At 36.7% G+C, this 22,054-nt stretch overlaps 1 protein-coding gene across 2 annotated transcripts in view; it reads left to right on the forward strand.

Moving 5' to 3' along the window:
• The window catches only part of LOC145984493 (histone-lysine N-methyltransferase NSD2-like), a 514,670-nt gene that overhangs the window by 487,463 nt on the left and 5,153 nt on the right, over positions 1 to 22,054 (forward strand). For both annotated transcript variants that reach the window (XM_083118148.1, XM_083118150.1), the window contains exon 15: positions 4,130 to 4,270. In XM_083118148.1, the coding sequence (XP_082974274.1) occupies positions 4,130 to 4,269 (140 nt within the window). In that variant the 3' untranslated portion in view covers position 4,270. The remainder of the gene's footprint in view (positions 1 to 4,129; positions 4,271 to 22,054) is intronic.

The following is a 22,054-nucleotide window of genomic DNA, read 5'->3' on the forward strand; positions in this document are numbered from 1 at the left end:
TAAGTTTGAAAAACTCGTGCTTTCAAAGTCCGGTCCAAGGAGACTATGTATGTGTATGAGGCTCTGTCCACTAAAATTAATAGTGACACTTGAAATACTAAAAATATTGAACTTGTGCTAATCCTTCTCTCTCTATTTTTAATACATTTGTCTTATTCTCATTTATTTTATTGATAAAGTATTGTCCATTTTCACAGATTTTTTTGTAGGATTACTTGCGAATGTGCAAAAAAGTATTGAAGAGTTTAGACACAATTACCACTTTCACTTTCCAAATTCCTGCCTTGAATTTTCCCATCATTGGTTTAAATTCTAGAAGAAGAACATTGTTCATCAATATTACAAACAAGTATGGTGATGAAGTATTGAATTGTTGTTGTTTTAAGTCCACTTGGTGCACAGATAGGCTAACCAGTATTGGATCTACAGTTTAAAGTTGGATTGAAACCACTGTGCATTATACCTGTACCAGGTATCGAGCCCAGGATCCCTTGATTACAAGACAGCGATGTTACCACTATGCCATCGGGTAGGCCGGTGATGATATATCACATGGACTTACTCTTGTGGATATAAATTAATCTGATGTATTATTGCCAGTTCTAACATAACATTTGTTCATTTTGTACAGACTTTGTTTGGCTCTGTCAGCTTTCCGTTTATATTATTTTTATTTAGTGTTTGCTTCCATGTTACCCCATGGAAGACTTTTTCCACTATTATGAAGCATAGTTACATATATTTTTTTACTTTATTATATAATATAATATAATCTAAATGTCAATATTGAACATGGTCTAAATCAGATCTGTGTGTTAATCTGTTCACCATAAATCTGGACTATGCTTTACTTGATGTGATGAGAAAGGAGCTACCCATAGATGTCTGGAAGGGGGGCAATGTGGGGGCATTCCCCCCCCCCCCTGGGAAATGAATGTCAACCTTTAAGGTATATATTTCACACATAATTTCATTCCAGTCACTGTAATTTATGTTAATTATTATGAGGGCATGGAAGGAACATGTTAATTCAGAGTGAAGCAGTGTTTCTTGAGGAGGCATCACAATTATGAGGGAAAATATGCCTCCCCTGCCCCCCCCCCCCTACATCCTGGAAAATAATTACTTTGCTTGCCCCTCCCTGGAAAAAAAAATCCTTCCATCGTCTGTAGAGCAACCTCTATGATATTTACCTTCCGTTATCACCTGTCTCATGTATGGGTATTAGTATTAATACTTCCCAGCCCTTCACTGCCTTCCTTTCCTGCGATGCCATATTTTGTCCTGGGAAGCAAATCTTCTCCTTTCTTTCCCATATATTTAATCCTTTCTGGTGCAATGCCACCATGTCTGGCAACCTTTTCTAATTGGTCTTCAATTACTTCTTCACTGTCCTTTAGTAGTTCCTGGAAGTATAATCTGTTTTTTCATATTTTTTTTAGAATTTTTCAGTAACTTTTTATTTTCATTACACAGTGCAACCCCGATTTTATGTTCTCAGATCTTATGTTTTCCCACATTGTACATTCAATTTTTTTGGTCCCAACATAGAAAAATGTTTTGAAGTTTTCCTGAATTTTACATTTTCTTGCATTTTAAGCATTTTCAGTTTTGTTCCATGAAAAACGTAAAAACTAGGTTCCATGTTTCTCAAAAATTCATAGAATTTTTTTTCCCTCAATATAATTGTGCTCCATACTTATTCCATACTCCTCAAATTTCCTTTTTTCATTACTTGAAACACTTGCTTCACTTTAACTTTTTGTGTTCAATTTCTCTAATATGTTAAAGGTAACTAGTGAAATATTTCTTTTCCATTTTCTTTTCTTTTCTTTTCTTTTCTTTTATCTTGCATTAAATTTTTGATGTCCTCCAATCAGTTATCTTCTCAGTTGCTACTCTAGGAAGCAACTTGTTCAGCTGCAGTTTCCCATTTTCCACTTATACTAAAGTAAAGAAAGCTAAGTCCTCAACTGTGTGCTACAATGCCAGGAGTCTCAGGTTCCAATCCCAGCGTGGGCATTGATGCTTGTGAGTGTCAATTCATCTATTTCATCATATCATCACTCATCCCCATCTTCGCAAATTAGCCAAAAATGGCACCAAAGTGAAGTAAAATAAAACAAATCAATCAATCAGTCACTTGTTACAGCATTTAACTCCTAATCAGATTCTCTATTTTCTTCAATGTTTTTGGACATTTTTCACACTTTAATTCGTATACTTTAATAATATGCTTTCTTTGTATAGTTTTATCTTCTTTCTCTTATTTCTTTTTGTCTTCTCATACAACATGGTCATATCAAATAATATTAGAATTTTATGATCACTTTTCATCTGACTACCATGCGAGAGACCCAGGTTCGATCCCTGGGAGGGGGGGGGGGGAGAACCGGGACTTTTTCAACCTGTTCAAGTGGCTCCGGCACCCACCCAGCATCGTATAAAGTGGGTACCTGGAAGAAACTCTGTGGAGTAAAGGTGGCCAAGGGCATGGTGCTGATCACATCACCCCAAGCTCGGCTGAGATCAAGAAAGTGTGGGGTCCTAACCCCACACTCCCTATACACCTTCTTGGCATGGTGCAAAGCACAGGGGAGCACTTTACTTTACTTTTTATGATCACTTTTGTCGATTTCATCTGTGATACATTTTTCATCTCTCTCTGCCCAGAGCTTTCCAGATGGTGTTGTCACTTAAAATTTTGCCTTTTCATCAAGAGGTCCTGGGTTCAATCCCCAGTGGAGGCACTTTGAACAGTGGTTCAAAATTCAGTTTCATGTCTAAATTCAGCACTGTTTACTCTGTTTGGCCTATTCTGAGCATAAAGTGGATGAAAATAACACCCTCTCCCCCCTCCCCTCTCTCCCCCTCCCCTCTCTCCCTCTCTCTCCCTCTCTCTCTCACCCTCTCTCCCCTCTCCCTCCCTCTCCACAATAATGTAATTTATTATAGTTTTTCCATTTCTACTTGGTTCACTTCAATTCATTTATAAATATGGTGTATCTGATAGATAAGCTATTTATTATATAGAGTTCTGTCATTTTTCCCCCAGTGTTGGTATGGTTTTTTTCTACTCACGTTTCTGGCAATATTTGGTTGGTTAATCATTATAATGTGTATGAATTGTAATTAGATGAGATGAATGAAGGGAAAATCATAAAGAAATATGTACAAGTTGCTGGTCAATGAACCAGTGCTTTGTCTGCCTGCAAGAATTCAGTTTCTAGTGTATACTATGTGGAAGACAGGTTAACATTTTATTGTTCTTCTCATCTTGTTTTTCTAAAACTTTTTATCAGTATTTCCAACTTCAGTATTCTTATCTCAAAGGCAATTACTTCTTTATCTGTGTCTTTAATACTTCTTTATTATATTTCGTAAATTGATTTTTATTGTTTGAGGTTTCATCTAATTCCCGACATATACTGTTACTAAAGTTAATTCTAAATCTGTTCTAAAAGTGTCTAATCATTGGTCTTTCATTTGTAGATTTCCATTCCTTTCCTTTCTGTCCTTCTGTATTATACATGCCATTCCAACTCTTGCTCTTTCTTGTGTTGTGACCCCCACTATACATGAGTAGAAAATTTTCATTGGGTACTTCCATTGCATTTCTTCTTTGTTTCTATCAATGTCAAGTATTAACTTTTGTTTCCCTAATATCTCTTACTAAATTTTGTTCTTTCCCTTTTTGGTATCTTACATTCCAATTCCAACAGTTATTCTTGCCAATTCGTTAGCTTTATGATCTGTCTTGCCTTCTTGTTTGTCTTCTTACAATCATTACTGTTTTGAATGTGCATAGGATTGGCATGCAGCATTCTAGCCCAGTGGAGGGACTCACTCACTTTTGGCTGCTCTTCTCTTGTTATGTTTTAAAGTGTGTGTCTCTACCTGTAAGCCTCCTCCTCTTCATTCATCCTTGTTACCAGCAAAGGCAGTTAGATTTTACAGGCATTTTGGCTAAATATTTCAAATAATTGATTACTACTACATTTGTAGGAATTTTGGTAAATAAAAGTTTTGGTGCTAGAAGCATTAAATGATGTGGTCTGGTAAGGAAATTATTGTCCGCATTTTAAAAATGGATTTGGGTAAACATATTAAGATTTTCCTTTATTTACAGGCAGGTGGTTATGTACAAGGCATTCCTGTGATCTATGTGGCAATAGAGTAGTTCAGATGTGTCATCAGTGTCCAAAATCCTACTGCAAGCAGCATAAGAAGCCTTACAAAACTCTCTCATCTTGCAGAGATCATGAATAAGGTAAGCAATTTGTATATTTTGAGTTAACCCCTCAAGCCGGTTCGACGTACACGTATACGTCCCGTGTATTAGTGACGAAATGGTGCATATTCTGCCATCTGTTGTTTTCCCATATGAATTAAAACGCATGTAACTCAAGAGTAGACTGCAATGTTTTGCTGTCTGTTGGTTTGCTTCCAAATACATGAAATTATATGCGATTGCATCACTTTATTATGTGAAAAGAACAGCTGAGCAATGGCGTCGAACGAGCGGGTAAAGGGAATCGAAGCGGACGAAATTGGTGCATTTTTAGAGGAAAGTTACAGTGAAGGTTCAATTTATTCATTTCTATCTACAAGTGAAAGTGATGTAAACTATGCAGAACAGGAAGTAGATAGTGTCAATGATAGTGAAAGCGAATTAGATGGCATTACATCCTCACCTGTTGCGTCATCGAATGTAACCTGGAACTGGAAAGAAGTTGACAACTCTTTCAAAGCAAATAAACTTGCATTTTGTGGATTGTGCGGTCCCCAAAAAGCAGTGAATAATGTTCTTGATGCCTTTTTGTTGTTTTTTGACAAACAAGTTGTACAACTCATTGTCGGAGAAAATTACTTATATGCCGACACTTGTATTCAACATTGCACATTGAAACCACGTTCATGAATGCGCAAATGGCAACCAGTTACCGTGGAAGAAATATATCTTCTTCTGGGAATATTTATGCTTATGAGTATAGTTCAAAAGTGTTTATTGGTGTTCAGATAGTGAAGTAGGACTGTGTTTCGAAGCATATTTTAAATTGTTCCACACAACGTTGGACTTCTAAACTAACAAGAACACAAGACAGAAGGAGTACTTTGTAAACGCAACATGTAATTTTTTTATTTTTATTATTATTTTTGTTATTATAGTATAAATGTCATTATTTATACATTTTTGTGTAGTGTGAAGTTTCGTTTACAAGTCCTGAAAATTTCATTGTAATTGAGCAAATGGCTTTTAAGATATGTTCAATTTTGTGACATTATGCGAAAATTGCTGTTTTGGTGATTTAAAATTACCGCCTCTTGCATCGGCTGATGGGTATTTAACTCCCGGCTTGAAGGGTTAAAATTAAATTAACCTTTAGCAGACCAATCCTCCCATATCTGCTACCTCTCTTGTGAACCAATCTTCCAGGTGTGTACTTTTCAAACTTGCCATGATGTACAATTCTCCAAGAGTTACCTGACCACCCTGAAATATTTCTTAGTCCAAAAATCGTTTACGTGGCAACACAGCTCTTGAGCAACAACAGGGAGTAGCTGACTTTGTTGGAGTTCCCTTTACTAGACGAGAAACACCGTGGTGAAGGATTTTCATTCTTGCTTATAATGTGAAGTCCGAAAGTATATTCAGTCAACATAGTAACATGTTCTCTTCCAGGGTGGTTTCACCAATTTTGCCTCGTGCATCAAAGTGGTTATTGGACTTTATTTTGCAAATTTGAAAATTTCGCTTTTCTTTTCCATGTAAAAAATAGGACAACCAAAATGCTTTTATGTACGCTTGACTCCCCACACATTGTCGGTCATACCTTATGTGCATCATCATGACTGATGGCATGCTAGGAACAACAAAGTCAAGCCAGATGTTTTAGTCGTAATGACCAACATGGCGTGATTGGTGTGTTCCCGTTTCGGCCATTTTGACCAATCTGGCAGAGAATGTGTTAATAGAGAGAAAAAAAATGGGGAAATTAAGTATGTGACATTAGAGAATACTTGTAATTTGTCATGTTAAAATTAATGGAAAGAGATACTAAGTTTGAACACAAAGATACATAATTGTGGATAGTTTAGGCAAAAAAATATTGAACAATGCCTTGCAAAGCACTGTTCAATGAGCAAAAATTAATATTTTCCACAGTTTGAAGTGATAATGTGTATGTCACATAGCAAAAGGGTAGCTTGTGCAATCACCAACATGTTTCAAGACATTTGCTACCAGTGATGATATAGAGCAGTTCGTAAAATGCTTGCATGAGAGTTCTATTTTTCCAAGGAATTAAGGATCGTGGGTTCAAATCCAAACACTCCCAAGTTTCTTTCTTGTAAGTATGGTATTAAATGAAGTACATTGAGTACAATGTATAGTAATTAAATAATTAGTTTTGGAAAGTTTACAACAATTAATTTGGTGTTGACTTTGATGATTGTTTCCATCTGGTCAGCTTTTTTTTACACCAGAAGCCCCAGATATAAAATTCAAAGTTGAGATTTATTTCAATGCATTAAGTTTCCACTCCATCTAGATATCCTAGATGTGAAAAGCCTGTAATTATTTTGTAAATAATTGCCTCTTAATATGAGAAGCACCTTCAGTGTTTTATGTATGCAATTTTTTCTTGATTTTCTTTTCATTTTAGCAAATTGAATAACTTGGTATAGCACAGGAACATATATTAAGCAGCTGCCACTGCATTGTAGTTACTTTATTCATAATTATTTGTAAATTTTCTTTATTTGCTCTACTCTTCTGTCACTTTTATAATTAAATAATTGCAGCTATGAGGATCAATAATGATTAGATGAAATTAATGATGAGACACTCCTAAAGAGGCAGCCATGATCCATGGCCAGGTTGGAACCACCAGCTGGAACCTAAAGTGGAGAGATTTACTATTGGATTAAAAATATATGGATACTTGAGTTTGCTGTTTTTTTTACACTCTGAAATTCTATAAATAAAAAACTTGTGCTCCTATCTTGATGAAATTTTAATATGGTGCAGACAGAATCCAAACCATTGTGTCCCTCCACTGAGCATGGCATGGTGTTAACAGCAGAATACGCATCTTAATTTCTTCCACACAGAAACTTGCTTCATTCATATCCAATGTTAGTTTGTTAGCCAACTTCCATGGCGGAGTGGTTAGAACTGCACACTAAGATGTCAGGAGTCTTGGGTTCCAATTCCAGCCTGGGCATGGATGTCCATTCATCAATTTCATCACTCATCCTCGCCTTCACAATTAGAGAAAATTGGCAGAAAAGTAAAATAAAATAAATTAAATTAATCAATCAATCAACCACGTGATGTTAGATTTGTATATTGGGAATGCATCTAACTCCACTGAACTTTTTCACCATTCTGTGACAATGATTGGAAAATTCCTACTACATAACTACTCAGTCCTGGGTTCTCTTTCCATGAAATGGGCCTGAAATATGAATCTCAAGATATCCTGGCACATAATTTACTTCACTGAAATATTCGTCTGAATCATCTTTCTCATCAATCAACTCCTTGTGGGGCCCACAACACAATATCAGAGAAAAATTCATTTGAAACCTTGTCTTGAAACCCAGGATACTATAATATGTCTGCATTTCATCTAGCATTATGTGATGAGTCTCCACTCATGATATGTTAGTGCATAATGAAATACAGGAAATTCACTACTAAACCAAGAATTTGGCAACACTCTTTTCCACAAAAACAATGATATTTTTACTTCAGCTGTACACAACAATGGAGGTTGATTATTTGTAATACTACATTAGGGAGTTTTTAGACAAGAACAACAAGGCAGCAAACTACAAGTGTTACTTGGAAGTGAACCCTCAGTAATAAATGCAACTTTTCAAATAGAAGCATCACCGCCAGGTACATGTGTCGCTGTTGCTCAGAATGGGCAATCTCGGAATGAGCCACTTTCTCAATACGTGCATTGTGTCACCTCTGTCAGTTGTTTGCCTATGCACAGTGAATGTTTGCTTACAGACTGTCACTTTTCACTTCGGTGTGAACCCTCATTGTTGTGAGTGGCATGTTGCATGTCATAGGTCACATGTCATGCATCACTTGCCACTTGTTGATTGTCACTTTGATCCAAAATCTTCCTTACAGTGAAATTGCAAAGTTTGACTGAACAAAGTTGAAAAAAAATAGTGATATGAGAGACACAAAGAAACTTCCTCTGACATATTTGTTATACCCATTCCCCCCAGCATCCTCATTTGAGAACACTTGAATTTACTCTTATATATATAAAAAAAATAGGCTAATGTCAGATAGAAAACACAACTAGGTAAGTAATGCTTTGTATTGTTCTTTGTAAACATAGTTTGTTTAAAGTTTTGCATTTAAAATTCAATAAATTTTATGTTGTAAATGGCCATCAAGCCACATTCAGTTCAAATTATTGACAATGTAATATACTAGAGAAGATATGAAAGAAAAAAATATTTTTTAAAGATTAGTCTAATTAACATGAAAGAGCAATAATGATTGCAAAAATGGAGAAGGTGAAGTGTCAACATAATGTGAAACCTAGTGTCCTCAAATGAGGATGATGGACGTTAATGGATTAAAAACTTTTTAAAAAAAAAAATTAGCATATATAAACAGAAACCATAAAAATGTGGGTATTCATTGTAGGGATGGCCAGAACCGGATCCGGTACTTTTGGATCCGGATCCAGTACTTTCGGATCCGGAATTTTTGGATCCGGATCCATTTTGCCATCCCACATGCGCTTCTTTGGAAAGTAAGAATGTGTTTATAACACATTGTTACCTGCTAATACACACACACACACACACAACCACACGCACACACACACACACACACACACACACACACACACACACACACACACACACACATATATATATATATATATATATATATATATATACATACAGGGTGGCTCAATAAGTCACTTAACACCCCCCGGTATAAGGCCACTGCAGCGCGCAACATGGAAATGGTGATGACCAATCATTATCAGGCCAAGGGGGAACCACATTGCCGACACCCGCAGGGTCGGCGGCCATCTTGATGTACGCCATCTTGAATTCAACTTCAGAATTTTAAATGGGAAGGGGGTCGTATGACATATCAAAATGGGCTAGAATTTCACGAGAAATGCAATGGTGAAGGTTTTTTCGACGTATCTTTAACCAGTAAAAAGTTATGACTGAATTCTTGTACCAATTAGCTCCTTTTCGAGGTGTTAGAAAAATGCCTTAAAATTTGTTTAGCACATCGGTAATGCATCGAGATCAAAGTGACATCTATCGAGAGACGTTCGCATGCCATTGCACATTATTTTAATCGGATACATCCATGAAGAGCTGCTCATTATGAATGGTTGTCGCGAACAATTTACAGTGTGACGCTTCCATTGAATTAAAAGTCCTTCGCAGTGACAAGGCTAATGTTTATGTTCAGAAGGAAGTTCATAAACAGAATATGTGACCCTTGTCATCTGATAACTAACTTTGGACAAAAACTGGTTCATAACGTTCCCATAAGTGTTCTGGCGTTCTTCCCTATTGAAAAAACTCTGTAAAAAGTACCAACAACAGGGAGTAGCTGACTTTGTTGGAGTTCCCTTTACTAGACGAGAAACACCGTGGTGAAGGATTTTCATTCTTGCTTATAATGTGAAGTCCGAAAGTATATTCAGTCAACATAGTAACATGTTCTCTTCCAGGGTGGTTTCACCAATTTTGCCTCGTGCATCAAAGTGGTTATTGGACTTTATTTTGCAAATTTGAAAATTTCGCTTTTCTTTTCCATGTAAAAAATAGGACAACCAAAATGCTTTTATGTACGCTTGACTCCCCACACATTGTCGGTCATACCTTATGTGCATCATCATGACTGATGGCATGCTAGGAACAACAAAGTCAAGCCAGATGTTTTAGTCGTAATGACCAACATGGCGTGATTGGTGTGTTCCCGTTTCGGCCATTTTGACCAATCTGGCAGAGAATGTGTTAATAGAGAGAAAAAAAATGGGGAAATTAAGTATGTGACATTAGAGAATACTTGTAATTTGTCATGTTAAAATTAATGGAAAGAGATACTAAGTTTGAACACAAAGATACATAATTGTGGATAGTTTAGGCAAAAAAATATTGAACAATGCCTTGCAAAGCACTGTTCAATGAGCAAAAATTAATATTTTCCACAGTTTGAAGTGATAATGTGTATGTCACATAGCAAAAGGGTAGCTTGTGCAATCACCAACATGTTTCAAGACATTTGCTACCAGTGATGATATAGAGCAGTTCGTAAAATGCTTGCATGAGAGTTCTATTTTTCCAAGGAATTAAGGATCGTGGGTTCAAATCCAAACACTCCCAAGTTTCTTTCTTGTAAGTATGGTATTAAATGAAGTACATTGAGTACAATGTATAGTAATTAAATAATTAGTTTTGGAAAGTTTACAACAATTAATTTGGTGTTGACTTTGATGATTGTTTCCATCTGGTCAGCTTTTTTTTACACCAGAAGCCCCAGATATAAAATTCAAAGTTGAGATTTATTTCAATGCATTAAGTTTCCACTCCATCTAGATATCCTAGATGTGAAAAGCCTGTAATTATTTTGTAAATAATTGCCTCTTAATATGAGAAGCACCTTCAGTGTTTTATGTATGCAATTTTTTCTTGATTTTCTTTTCATTTTAGCAAATTGAATAACTTGGTATAGCACAGGAACATATATTAAGCAGCTGCCACTGCATTGTAGTTACTTTATTCATAATTATTTGTAAATTTTCTTTATTTGCTCTACTCTTCTGTCACTTTTATAATTAAATAATTGCAGCTATGAGGATCAATAATGATTAGATGAAATTAATGATGAGACACTCCTAAAGAGGCAGCCATGATCCATGGCCAGGTTGGAACCACCAGCTGGAACCTAAAGTGGAGAGATTTACTATTGGATTAAAAATATATGGATACTTGAGTTTGCTGTTTTTTTTACACTCTGAAATTCTATAAATAAAAAACTTGTGCTCCTATCTTGATTAAATTTTAATATGGTGCAGACAGAATCCAAACCATTGTGTCCCTCCACTGAGCATGGCATGGTGTTAACAGCAGAATACGCATCTTAATTTCTTCCACACAGAAACTTGCTTCATTCATATCCAATGTTAGTTTGTTAGCCAACTTCCATGGCGGAGTGGTTAGAACTGCACACTAAGATGTCAGGAGTCTTGGGTTCCAATTCCAGCCTGGGCATGGATGTCCATTCATCAATTTCATCACTCATCCTCGCCTTCACAATTAGAGAAAATTGGCAGAAAAGTAAAATAAAATAAATTAAATTAATCAATCAATCAACCACGTGATGTTAGATTTGTATATTGGGAATGCATCTAACTCCACTGAACTTTTTCACCATTCTGTGACAATGATTGGAAAATTCCTACTACATAACTACTCAGTCCTGGGTTCTCTTTCCATGAAATGGGCCTGAAATATGAATCTCAAGATATCCTGGCACATAATTTACTTCACTGAAATATTCGTCTGAATCATCTTTCTCATCAATCAACTCCTTGTGGGGCCCACAACACAATATCAGAGAAAAATTCATTTGAAACCTTGTCTTGAAACCCAGGATACTATAATATGTCTGCATTTCATCTAGCATTATGTGATGAGTCTCCACTCATGATATGTTAGTGCATAATGAAATACAGGAAATTCACTACTAAACCAAGAATTTGGCAACACTCTTTTCCACAAAAACAATGATATTTTTACTTCAGCTGTACACAACAATGGAGGTTGATTATTTGTAATACTACATTAGGGAGTTTTTAGACAAGAACAACAAGGCAGCAAACTACAAGTGTTACTTGGAAGTGAACCCTCAGTAATAAATGCAACTTTTCAAATAGAAGCATCACCGCCAGGTACATGTGTCGCTGTTGCTCAGAATGGGCAATCTCGGAATGAGCCACTTTCTCAATACGTGCATTGTGTCACCTCTGTCAGTTGTTTGCCTATGCACAGTGAATGTTTGCTTACAGACTGTCACTTTTCACTTCGGTGTGAACCCTCATTGTTGTGAGTGGCATGTTGCATGTCATAGGTCACATGTCATGCATCACTTGCCACTTGTTGATTGTCACTTTGATCCAAAATCTTCCTTACAGTGAAATTGCAAAGTTTGACTGAACAAAGTTGAAAAAAAATAGTGATATGAGAGACACAAAGAAACTTCCTCTGACATATTTGTTATACCCATTCCCCCCAGCATCCTCATTTGAGAACACTTGAATTTACTCTTATATATATAAAAAAAATAGGCTAATGTCAGATAGAAAACACAACTAGGTAAGTAATGCTTTGTATTGTTCTTTGTAAACATAGTTTGTTTAAAGTTTTGCATTTAAAATTCAATAAATTTTATGTTGTAAATGGCCATCAAGCCACATTCAGTTCAAATTATTGACAATGTAATATACTAGAGAAGATATGAAAGAAAAAAATATTTTTTAAAGATTAGTCTAATTAACATGAAAGAGCAATAATGATTGCAAAAATGGAGAAGGTGAAGTGTCAACATAATGTGAAACCTAGTGTCCTCAAATGAGGATGATGGACGTTAATGGATTAAAAACTTTTTAAAAAAAAAAATTAGCATATATAAACAGAAACCATAAAAATGTGGGTATTCATTGTAGGGATGGCCAGAACCGGATCCGGTACTTTTGGATCCGGATCCAGTACTTTCGGATCCGGAATTTTTGGATCCGGATCCATTTTGCCATCCCACATGCGCTTCTTTGGAAAGTAAGAATGTGTTTATAACACATTGTTACCTGCTAATACACACACACACACACACAACCACACGCACACACACACACACACACACACACACACACACACACACACACACACACACACACACATATATATATATATATATATATATATATATATATACATACAGGGTGGCTCAATAAGTCACTTAACACCCCCCGGTATAAGGCCACTGCAGCGCGCAACATGGAAATGGTGATGACCAATCATTATCAGGCCAAGGGGGAACCACATTGCCGACACCCGCAGGGTCGGCGGCCATCTTGATGTACGCCATCTTGAATTCAACTTCAGAATTTTAAATGGGAAGGGGGTCGTATGACATATCAAAATGGGCTAGAATTTCACGAGAAATGCAATGGTGAAGGTTTTTTCGACGTATCTTTAACCAGTAAAAAGTTATGACTGAATTCTTGTACCAATTAGCTCCTTTTCGAGGTGTTAGAAAAATGCCTTAAAATTTGTTTAGCACATCGGTAATGCATCGAGATCAAAGTGACATCTAGGGAGAGACGTTCGCATGCCATTGCACATTATTTTAATCGGATACATCCATGAAGAGCTGCTCATTATGAATGGTTGTCGCGAACAATTTACAGTGTGACGCTTCCATTGAATTAAAAGTCCTTCGCAGTGACAAGGCTAATGTTTATGTTCAGAAGGAAGTTCATAAACAGAATATGTGACCCTTGTCATCTGATAACTAACTTTGGACAAAAACTGGTTCATAACGTTCCCATAAGTGTTCTGGCGTTCTTCCCTATTGAAAAAACTCTGTAAAAAGTACCAACAACAGGGAGTAGCTGACTTTGTTGGAGTTCCCTTTACTAGACGAGAAACACCGTGGTGAAGGATTTTCATTCTTGCTTATAATGTGAAGTCCGAAAGTATATTCAGTCAACATAGTAACATGTTCTCTTCCAGGGTGGTTTCACCAATTTTGCCTCGTGCATCAAAGTGGTTATTGGACTTTATTTTGCAAATTTGAAAATTTCGCTTTTCTTTTCCATGTAAAAAATAGGACAACCAAAATGCTTTTATGTACGCTTGACTCCCCACACATTGTCGGTCATACCTTATGTGCATCATCATGACTGATGGCATGCTAGGAACAACAAAGTCAAGCCAGATGTTTTAGTCGTAATGACCAACATGGCGTGATTGGTGTGTTCCCGTTTCGGCCATTTTGACCAATCTGGCAGAGAATGTGTTAATAGAGAGAAAAAAAATGGGGAAATTAAGTATGTGACATTAGAGAATACTTGTAATTTGTCATGTTAAAATTAATGGAAAGAGATACTAAGTTTGAACACAAAGATACATAATTGTGGATAGTTTAGGCAAAAAAATATTGAACAATGCCTTGCAAAGCACTGTTCAATGAGCAAAAATTAATATTTTCCACAGTTTGAAGTGATAATGTGTATGTCACATAGCAAAAGGGTAGCTTGTGCAATCACCAACATGTTTCAAGACATTTGCTACCAGTGATGATATAGAGCAGTTCGTAAAATGCTTGCATGAGAGTTCTGTTTTTCCAAGGAATTAAGGATCGTGGGTTCAAATCCAAACACTCCCAAGTTTCTTTCTTGTAAGTATGGTATTAAATGAAGTACATTGAGTACAATGTATAGTAATTAAATAATTAGTTTTGGAAAGTTTACAACAATTAATTTGGTGTTGACTTTGATGATTGTTTCCATCTGGTCAGCTTTTTTTTACACCAGAAGCCCCAGATATAAAATTCAAAGTTGAGATTTATTTCAATGCATTAAGTTTCCACTCCATCTAGATATCCTAGATGTGAAAAGCCTGTAATTATTTTGTAAATAATTGCCTCTTAATATGAGAAGCACCTTCAGTGTTTTATGTATGCAATTTTTTCTTGATTTTCTTTTCATTTTAGCAAATTGAATAACTTGGTATAGCACAGGAACATATATTAAGCAGCTGCCACTGCATTGTAGTTACTTTATTCATAATTATTTGTAAATTTTCTTTATTTGCTCTACTCTTCTGTCACTTTTATAATTAAATAATTGCAGCTATGAGGATCAATAATGATTAGATGAAATTAATGATGAGACACTCCTAAAGAGGCAGCCATGATCCATGGCCAGGTTGGAACCACCAGCTGGAACCTAAAGTGGAGAGATTTACTATTGGATTAAAAATATATGGATACTTGAGTTTGCTGTTTTTTTTACACTCTGAAATTCTATAAATAAAAAACTTGTGCTCCTATCTTGATTAAATTTTAATATGGTGCAGACAGAATCCAAACCATTGTGTCCCTCCACTGAGCATGGCATGGTGTTAACAGCAGAATACGCATCTTAATTTCTTCCACACAGAAACTTGCTTCATTCATATCCAATGTTAGTTTGTTAGCCAACTTCCATGGCGGAGTGGTTAGAACTGCACACTAAGATGTCAGGAGTCTTGGGTTCCAATTCCAGCCTGGGCATGGATGTCCATTCATCAATTTCATCACTCATCCTCGCCTTCACAATTAGAGAAAATTGGCAGAAAAGTAAAATAAAATAAATTAAATTAATCAATCAATCAACCACGTGATGTTAGATTTGTATATTGGGAATGCATCTAACTCCACTGAACTTTTTCACCATTCTGTGACAATGATTGGAAAATTCCTACTACATAACTACTCAGTCCTGGGTTCTCTTTCCATGAAATGGGCCTGAAATATGAATCTCAAGATATCCTGGCACATAATTTACTTCACTGAAATATTCGTCTGAATCATCTTTCTCATCAATCAACTCCTTGTGGGGCCCACAACACAATATCAGAGAAAAATTCATTTGAAACCTTGTCTTGAAACCCAGGATACTATAATATGTCTGCATTTCATCTAGCATTATGTGATGAGTCTCCACTCATGATATGTTAGTGCATAATGAAATACAGGAAATTCACTACTAAACCAAGAATTTGGCAACACTCTTTTCCACAAAAACAATGATATTTTTACTTCAGCTGTACACAACAATGGAGGTTGATTATTTGTAATACTACATTAGGGAGTTTTTAGACAAGAACAACAAGGCAGCAAACTACAAGTGTTACTTGGAAGTGAACCCTCAGTAATAAATGCAACTTTTCAAATAGAAGCATCACCGCCAGGTACATGTGTCGCTGTTGCTCAGAATGGGCAATCTCGGAATGAGCCACTTTCTCAATACGTGCATTGTGTCACCTCTGTCAGTTGTTTGCCTATGCACAGTGAATGTTTGCTTACAGACTGTCACTTTTCACTTCGGTGTGAACCCTCATTGTTGTGAGTGGCATGTTGCATGTCATAGGTCACATGTCATGCATCACTTGCCACTTGTTGATTGTCACTTTGATCCAAAATCTTCCTTACAGTGAAATTGCAAAGTTTGACTGAACAAAGTTGAAAACAAATAGTGATATGAGAGACACAAAGAAACTTCCTCTGACATATTTGTTATACCCATTCCCCCCAGCATCCTCATTTGAGAACACTTGAATTTACTCTTATATATATAAAAAAAATAGGCTAATGTCAGATAGAAAACACAACTAGGTAAGTAATGCTTTGTATTGTTCTTTGTAAACATAGTTTGTTTAAAGTTTTGCATTTAAAATTCAATAAATTTTATGTTGTAAATGGCCATCAAGCCACATTCAGTTCAAATTATTGACAATGTAATATACTAGAGAAGATATGAAAGAAAAAAATATTTTTTAAAGATTAGTCTAATTAACATGAAAGAGCAATAATGATTGCAAAAATGGAGAAGGTGAAGTGTCAACATAATGTGAAACCTAGTGTCCTCAAATGAGGATGATGGACGTTAATGGATTAAAAACTTTTTAAAAAAAAAAATTAGCATATATAAACAGAAACCATAAAAATGTGGGTATTCATTGTAGGGATGGCCAGAACCGGATCCGGTACTTTTGGATCCGGATCCAGTACTTTCGGATCCGGAATTTTTGGATCCGGATCCATTTTGCCATCCCACATGCGCTTCTTTGGAAAGTAAGAATGTGTTTATAACACATTGTTACCTGCTAATATACACACACACACACACACAACCACACACACACACACACACACACACACACACACACACACACACACACACACATATATATATATATATATATATATATATATATACATATACATACAGGGTGGCTCAATAAGTCACTTAACACCCCCCGGTATAAGGCCACTGCAGCGCGCAACATGGAAATGGTGATGACCAATCATTATCAGGCCAAGGGGGAACCACATTGCCGACACCCGCAGGGTCGGCGGCCATCTTGATGTACGCCATCTTGAATTCAACTTCAGAATTTTAAATGGGAAGGGGGTCGTATGACATATCAAAATGGGCTAGAATTTCACGAGAAATGCAATGGTGAAGGTTTTTTCGACGTATCTTTAACCAGTAAAAAGTTATGACTGAATTCTTGTACCAATTAGCTCCTTTTCGAGGTGTTAGAAAAATGCCTTAAAATTTGTTTAGCACATCGGTAATGCATCGAGATCAAAGTGACATCTAGGGAGAGACGTTCGCATGCCATTGCACATTATTTTAATCGGATACATCCATGAAGAGCTGCTCATTATGAATGGTTGTCGCGAACAATTTACAGTGTGATGCTTCCATTGAATTAAAAGTCCTTCGCAGTGACAAGGCTAATGTTTATGTTCAGAAGGAAGTTCATAAACAGAATATGTGACCCTTGTCATCTGATAACTAACTTTGGACAAAAACTGGTTCATAACGTTCCCATAAGTGTTCTGGCGTTCTTCCCTATTGAAAAAACTCTGTAAAAAGTACCTTCTTCCATAAGCAAGGATGAAAAAAACTGTTTATTTAACAAATCCAAGTAGCCCTAAGCATTTAAGGTTCTGTTGATGGAAAATTGACTAACCAATCGTGTTCCACACAGCACGTCACACCATTAACTTACCAGCATTAACCATTCAGCTTTGATCTGTCGAAAATGGGTTATCAGATAAAAAGCATCGAATATTCTGTTTATAAACTTCCTTCTGAACATAAACATTAGCCTTGTCACTGTGAAGGACTTTTAATTCAATGGAAGCGTCACACTGTAAATTGTTCGCGACAACCATTCATAATGAGCAGCTCTTCATGAATGTATCCGATTAAAATAATGTGCAATGGCATGGGAACGTCTCTCCCTAGACGTCACTTTGATCTCGATGCATTACCGATGCGCTAAACAAATTTTAAGGCATTTTTCTAACACCTCGAAAAGGAGCTAATTGGTACAAGAATTCAGTCATAACTTTTTACTGGTTAAAGATACGTCGAAAAAACCTTCACCATTGCATTTCTCGTGAAATTCTAGCCCATTTTGATGTCATACGACCGACCCCCTTCCCATTTAAAATTCTGAAGTTGAATTCAAGATGGCGGACATCAAGATGGCCACCGACCGTGTGAGTGGCGTCAATGTGGTTCCCCCTTAACCAGGCAATGATTGGTCATCGCCAATTTCAAATTCCATGCCGCAGTGGCCTTGTACTGAGGGTGTTAAGTGACTTATTGAGCCACCCTGTATATATATAATATACATACATACACACATATATAAAGTGTGTGCGCGCGTGCGTGATTTGTAATTATTCAATACACTTACAAGGGAGGTCTAAGTCTCCCCCTCTGATTTCCATGAAACTTGGCAGGTGTATGGATGGGCCCAAAGGAAGAAATACGTGTTTTTGTGTTTCAGCTAAAAAAAAAACTGTTTTAGGGGGCAAAACCCCCCTCAAAAGTCAAAATGAAGACAAATTGACGTGGGGATCTGACCCCTGTATGCCACTCTGATTCCCATGAAATTTGGCAGGTGTATGGAGGGGCCCAAAGGAAGAAGTATGTGTTTTTGTGTTTCAGCTAAAAAACCGTTTTAGGGGGACCACCCCCCTCAAATGTCAAGATGAGGAGAAATTGAAGTGGGGATCCGACCCCGAAAGCACGTAAATATGGCATAGGAAGAAACAGGGGGCATAGGGCCTCTCTATACACCTGCCAAAATTCATGGAATCGGAGGGGGACACAGGGGTCAGATGATCCCCAATTAAATTTGTCCTCATATTGACATTTGAGGCAGGTTTTGCCCCCTAAAACATTTTTTTAGCAGAAACAAAAAAAAACACGTATTTCTTCCTTTGGGGCCCTCTATATACCTGGGAAGTTTCATGAAAATCGGAGGGGGATCCTTACTTCAATTTGTCCTCATCTTGACATTTGAGGGGGGTTGCCCCCTAAAACAGTTTTTTAGCCGAAACAGAAAAACACATATTTCTTCCCTTGGGCCCGTTTATACATACACCTGCCAAGTTTCATGGAAATCGGAGGGGAACACAGGGGTGAAATGCCCACTTAAATTTGTCCTCATCTTGACATTTGAGGGGGGGTTGCCCCCTAAAACAGTTTTTTAGCCAAAACAGAAAAACACATATTTCTTCCTTTGGGCCCGTTTATACACACACCTGCCAAGTTTCATGGAAATCGGAGGGGAACACAGGAGTGAAATGCCCACTTAAATTTGTCCTCATCTTGACATTTGAGAGGGGTTTTGCCCCCTAAAACAGTTTTCTAGCCGAAGCAAGAAGAAAACGTATTTCTTCCTTTAGGCCCGTTTATACACACACCTGCCAAGTTTTATGGAAATCGGAGGGGAACACAGGGGTCAGATCCCCAGTTCAATTTGTCTTCATCTTGACATTTGAGTGGGTTTTGCCCCGTGAAACCGTTTTTTTAGCTGAAACAAAAAAAAATATGTATTTCTTCCTTTGGGCCTCACTATACACCTGCCAAGTTTCATGGAAATCGGAGGGGGACACTTAGATAACCTCCCTTGTTAGTCTTACACTTTGTAATTATATAACACTGCATACATTATAATGTTTTATTTTAATTTGTAAAACTGTAACTGTAGAAAAATTGTATAATTTTTGTATAACATTTCTATCTTGTTCTACGTGTTAAAGGTTTCATATTGGAATGGAATGTCTCACATTTATGTGTGTTTCCATTTCCAATACATTCGAATGAATACATATTCGTTTCAATGGCATTTACAAAATCTCTGACATTTTATGTTAAACAAGTAAGACTATTTTTGTGCACGAGTGTGTTAGCCGATGTGTAGCAAGTATTTTAGGAACAACACTTGAAAAAAATTATTGTAGGACTAACTAATGAGAAATTTCTTTGTAATCGAAGATCATACCTTTTAAGGTGTGGTAATATTATAATGGGATTAAGATACGAAACTCTCAGATCCGGAACTTACGGATCCGGATCCAGATCCAGAACTTTCAGATCCGGATCCAGATCCGAAACTCTCGGATCCGGATCCATCGGATCCGGTTTTTTCGGATCCGGATCCGTTTGGCCATCCCTAATTCATTGTTCTTTGTAACAGAATTTTGCAGGAAGCAGCTAGAAACAGGGAAGCATACACTTGTGAATGAAGTTGCATGCACCTTCAGACTTGCTATATGACCAATTCTGGTAATAAACTCTTCAAAATTGTTGTTAATTAAATTATAATTTCATACTCTATATGTTTGATTTGGATAATTTTTCCACATTATCATTCATCATGAAAATACATGTTACATGCCCTGCCCACTGAAACCTTCTCAATTTAACCCTTTCCCTGCAGCGGAGCTATATATAGACTCTCCAAAATTGGGACTTTTTGGTGGAGAATCTATATATAGATGGTATTTGAAAATTAACGGTTCTTGTATTGCAGCAAGTTATTTTTAGAGACAACACTGTTTTGTGCTATTATTAGTCTTAGGGGGCTCTTGGCAATCAAAAAATCCATTGTTGATGCTTTCTCAGTTCCTGCAAAATATTTCTTTGCAAAATGGAATTAGAGCCATGGAGGTCTAGTTGGTTGGGTGTCTGATTGCCATGTGGAAATCCTGGGTTCAATTCCTGGGGTGGGTGTTCTGAGGTCGGAATTTTATCAGCCTCTTGCATGGAAGTCAGATGCCGTAACTACTGAGCTACCGCGGCTGTAAATGACTGATAACCAATCTGATATTTCTATAAATAGTTTATGATTTATTGCACATTTATGACATTTGACATTGTTGTTATGAATATAAGGATACAATCCATAGTGCTATTTCTAAAGTAAATTTCTAAATATATAGTTTCTTTTCTAAAACAAAATCCATGCTTAATATTTAGCTCTAATAGTACTTTTTCACCCCCCTCCCCCAATGGCACAGTGATAGAATTGTCACCTTGTAATCAAGGAGTCCCAGGTTTGATACCTGGTGGAGGCACACAGTGGTTCGGATCCTACTTTAAACTAGATCGAGTATGAGTTCGGATTAGCCTTAGTGTGCATAAAGTGGACTTAAGACACCAAATAAATCAATAGTACTTTTTCACATTGCTCACATGACTATTCTCGAGTACACAATGTGCTCCAGATAAACTATGTAGATAGCACACAGTTTCAATCAAGAAATTACAATGATGTTGCTGTGAAGAGACGTGCACATACAAGGTGATTATGGGGCACACTGCACCATCAAGATATTTTTGGGGGTGGGGGGATTTCTTCCCCTTCACATAAAATTCAACATTTACATATTTTTCTAAAATATATGTAAAATGTTTACACCTTAAGTTCACCACATGTAATCCATTAGATGAAGAAAATAAAGTATTTAGGGGAAGGGGAGTTTCTGGATGCAGATATTGAAATTTAAGGTGAACAATGTAGCACTGGACACAAGTTGAATTATGTTATCAATTAGCCATTGCTACTATATAAATAGCAATTTGTAGACTTCTAAGGGAATTATAACAAGTAATGTGCATTATAGGGGGGGGGGGGCAATATCCAGCTCTTATATATTTGGCCTTAAATTGACACATGGATTCTGGGGGGATTGAAAATTAAACATTGGGGGGTGACAATTTATCCAACTCTTCAATATCAGTGTTAAGTCTTAAATTATGGTGGCTATTTTAGTGGAGCTTGAGTATTATAATGGAGGAGGGATGTCCAATTCTTGTTCATTAATCTTGTCACAGACTCTTGAAGAAATTCTGGTTTGGGAACTGAGAATTATTTGTTTTGGAGGAGGCAATATCCACTCTTCAAT

This window comes from Lepisma saccharinum, chromosome 2 (assembly GCF_977018435.1).
Source record: "Lepisma saccharinum chromosome 2, izLepSacc3.1, whole genome shotgun sequence".
NCBI classification, from domain to species: Eukaryota; Metazoa; Arthropoda; class Insecta; order Zygentoma; family Lepismatidae; genus Lepisma; species Lepisma saccharinum.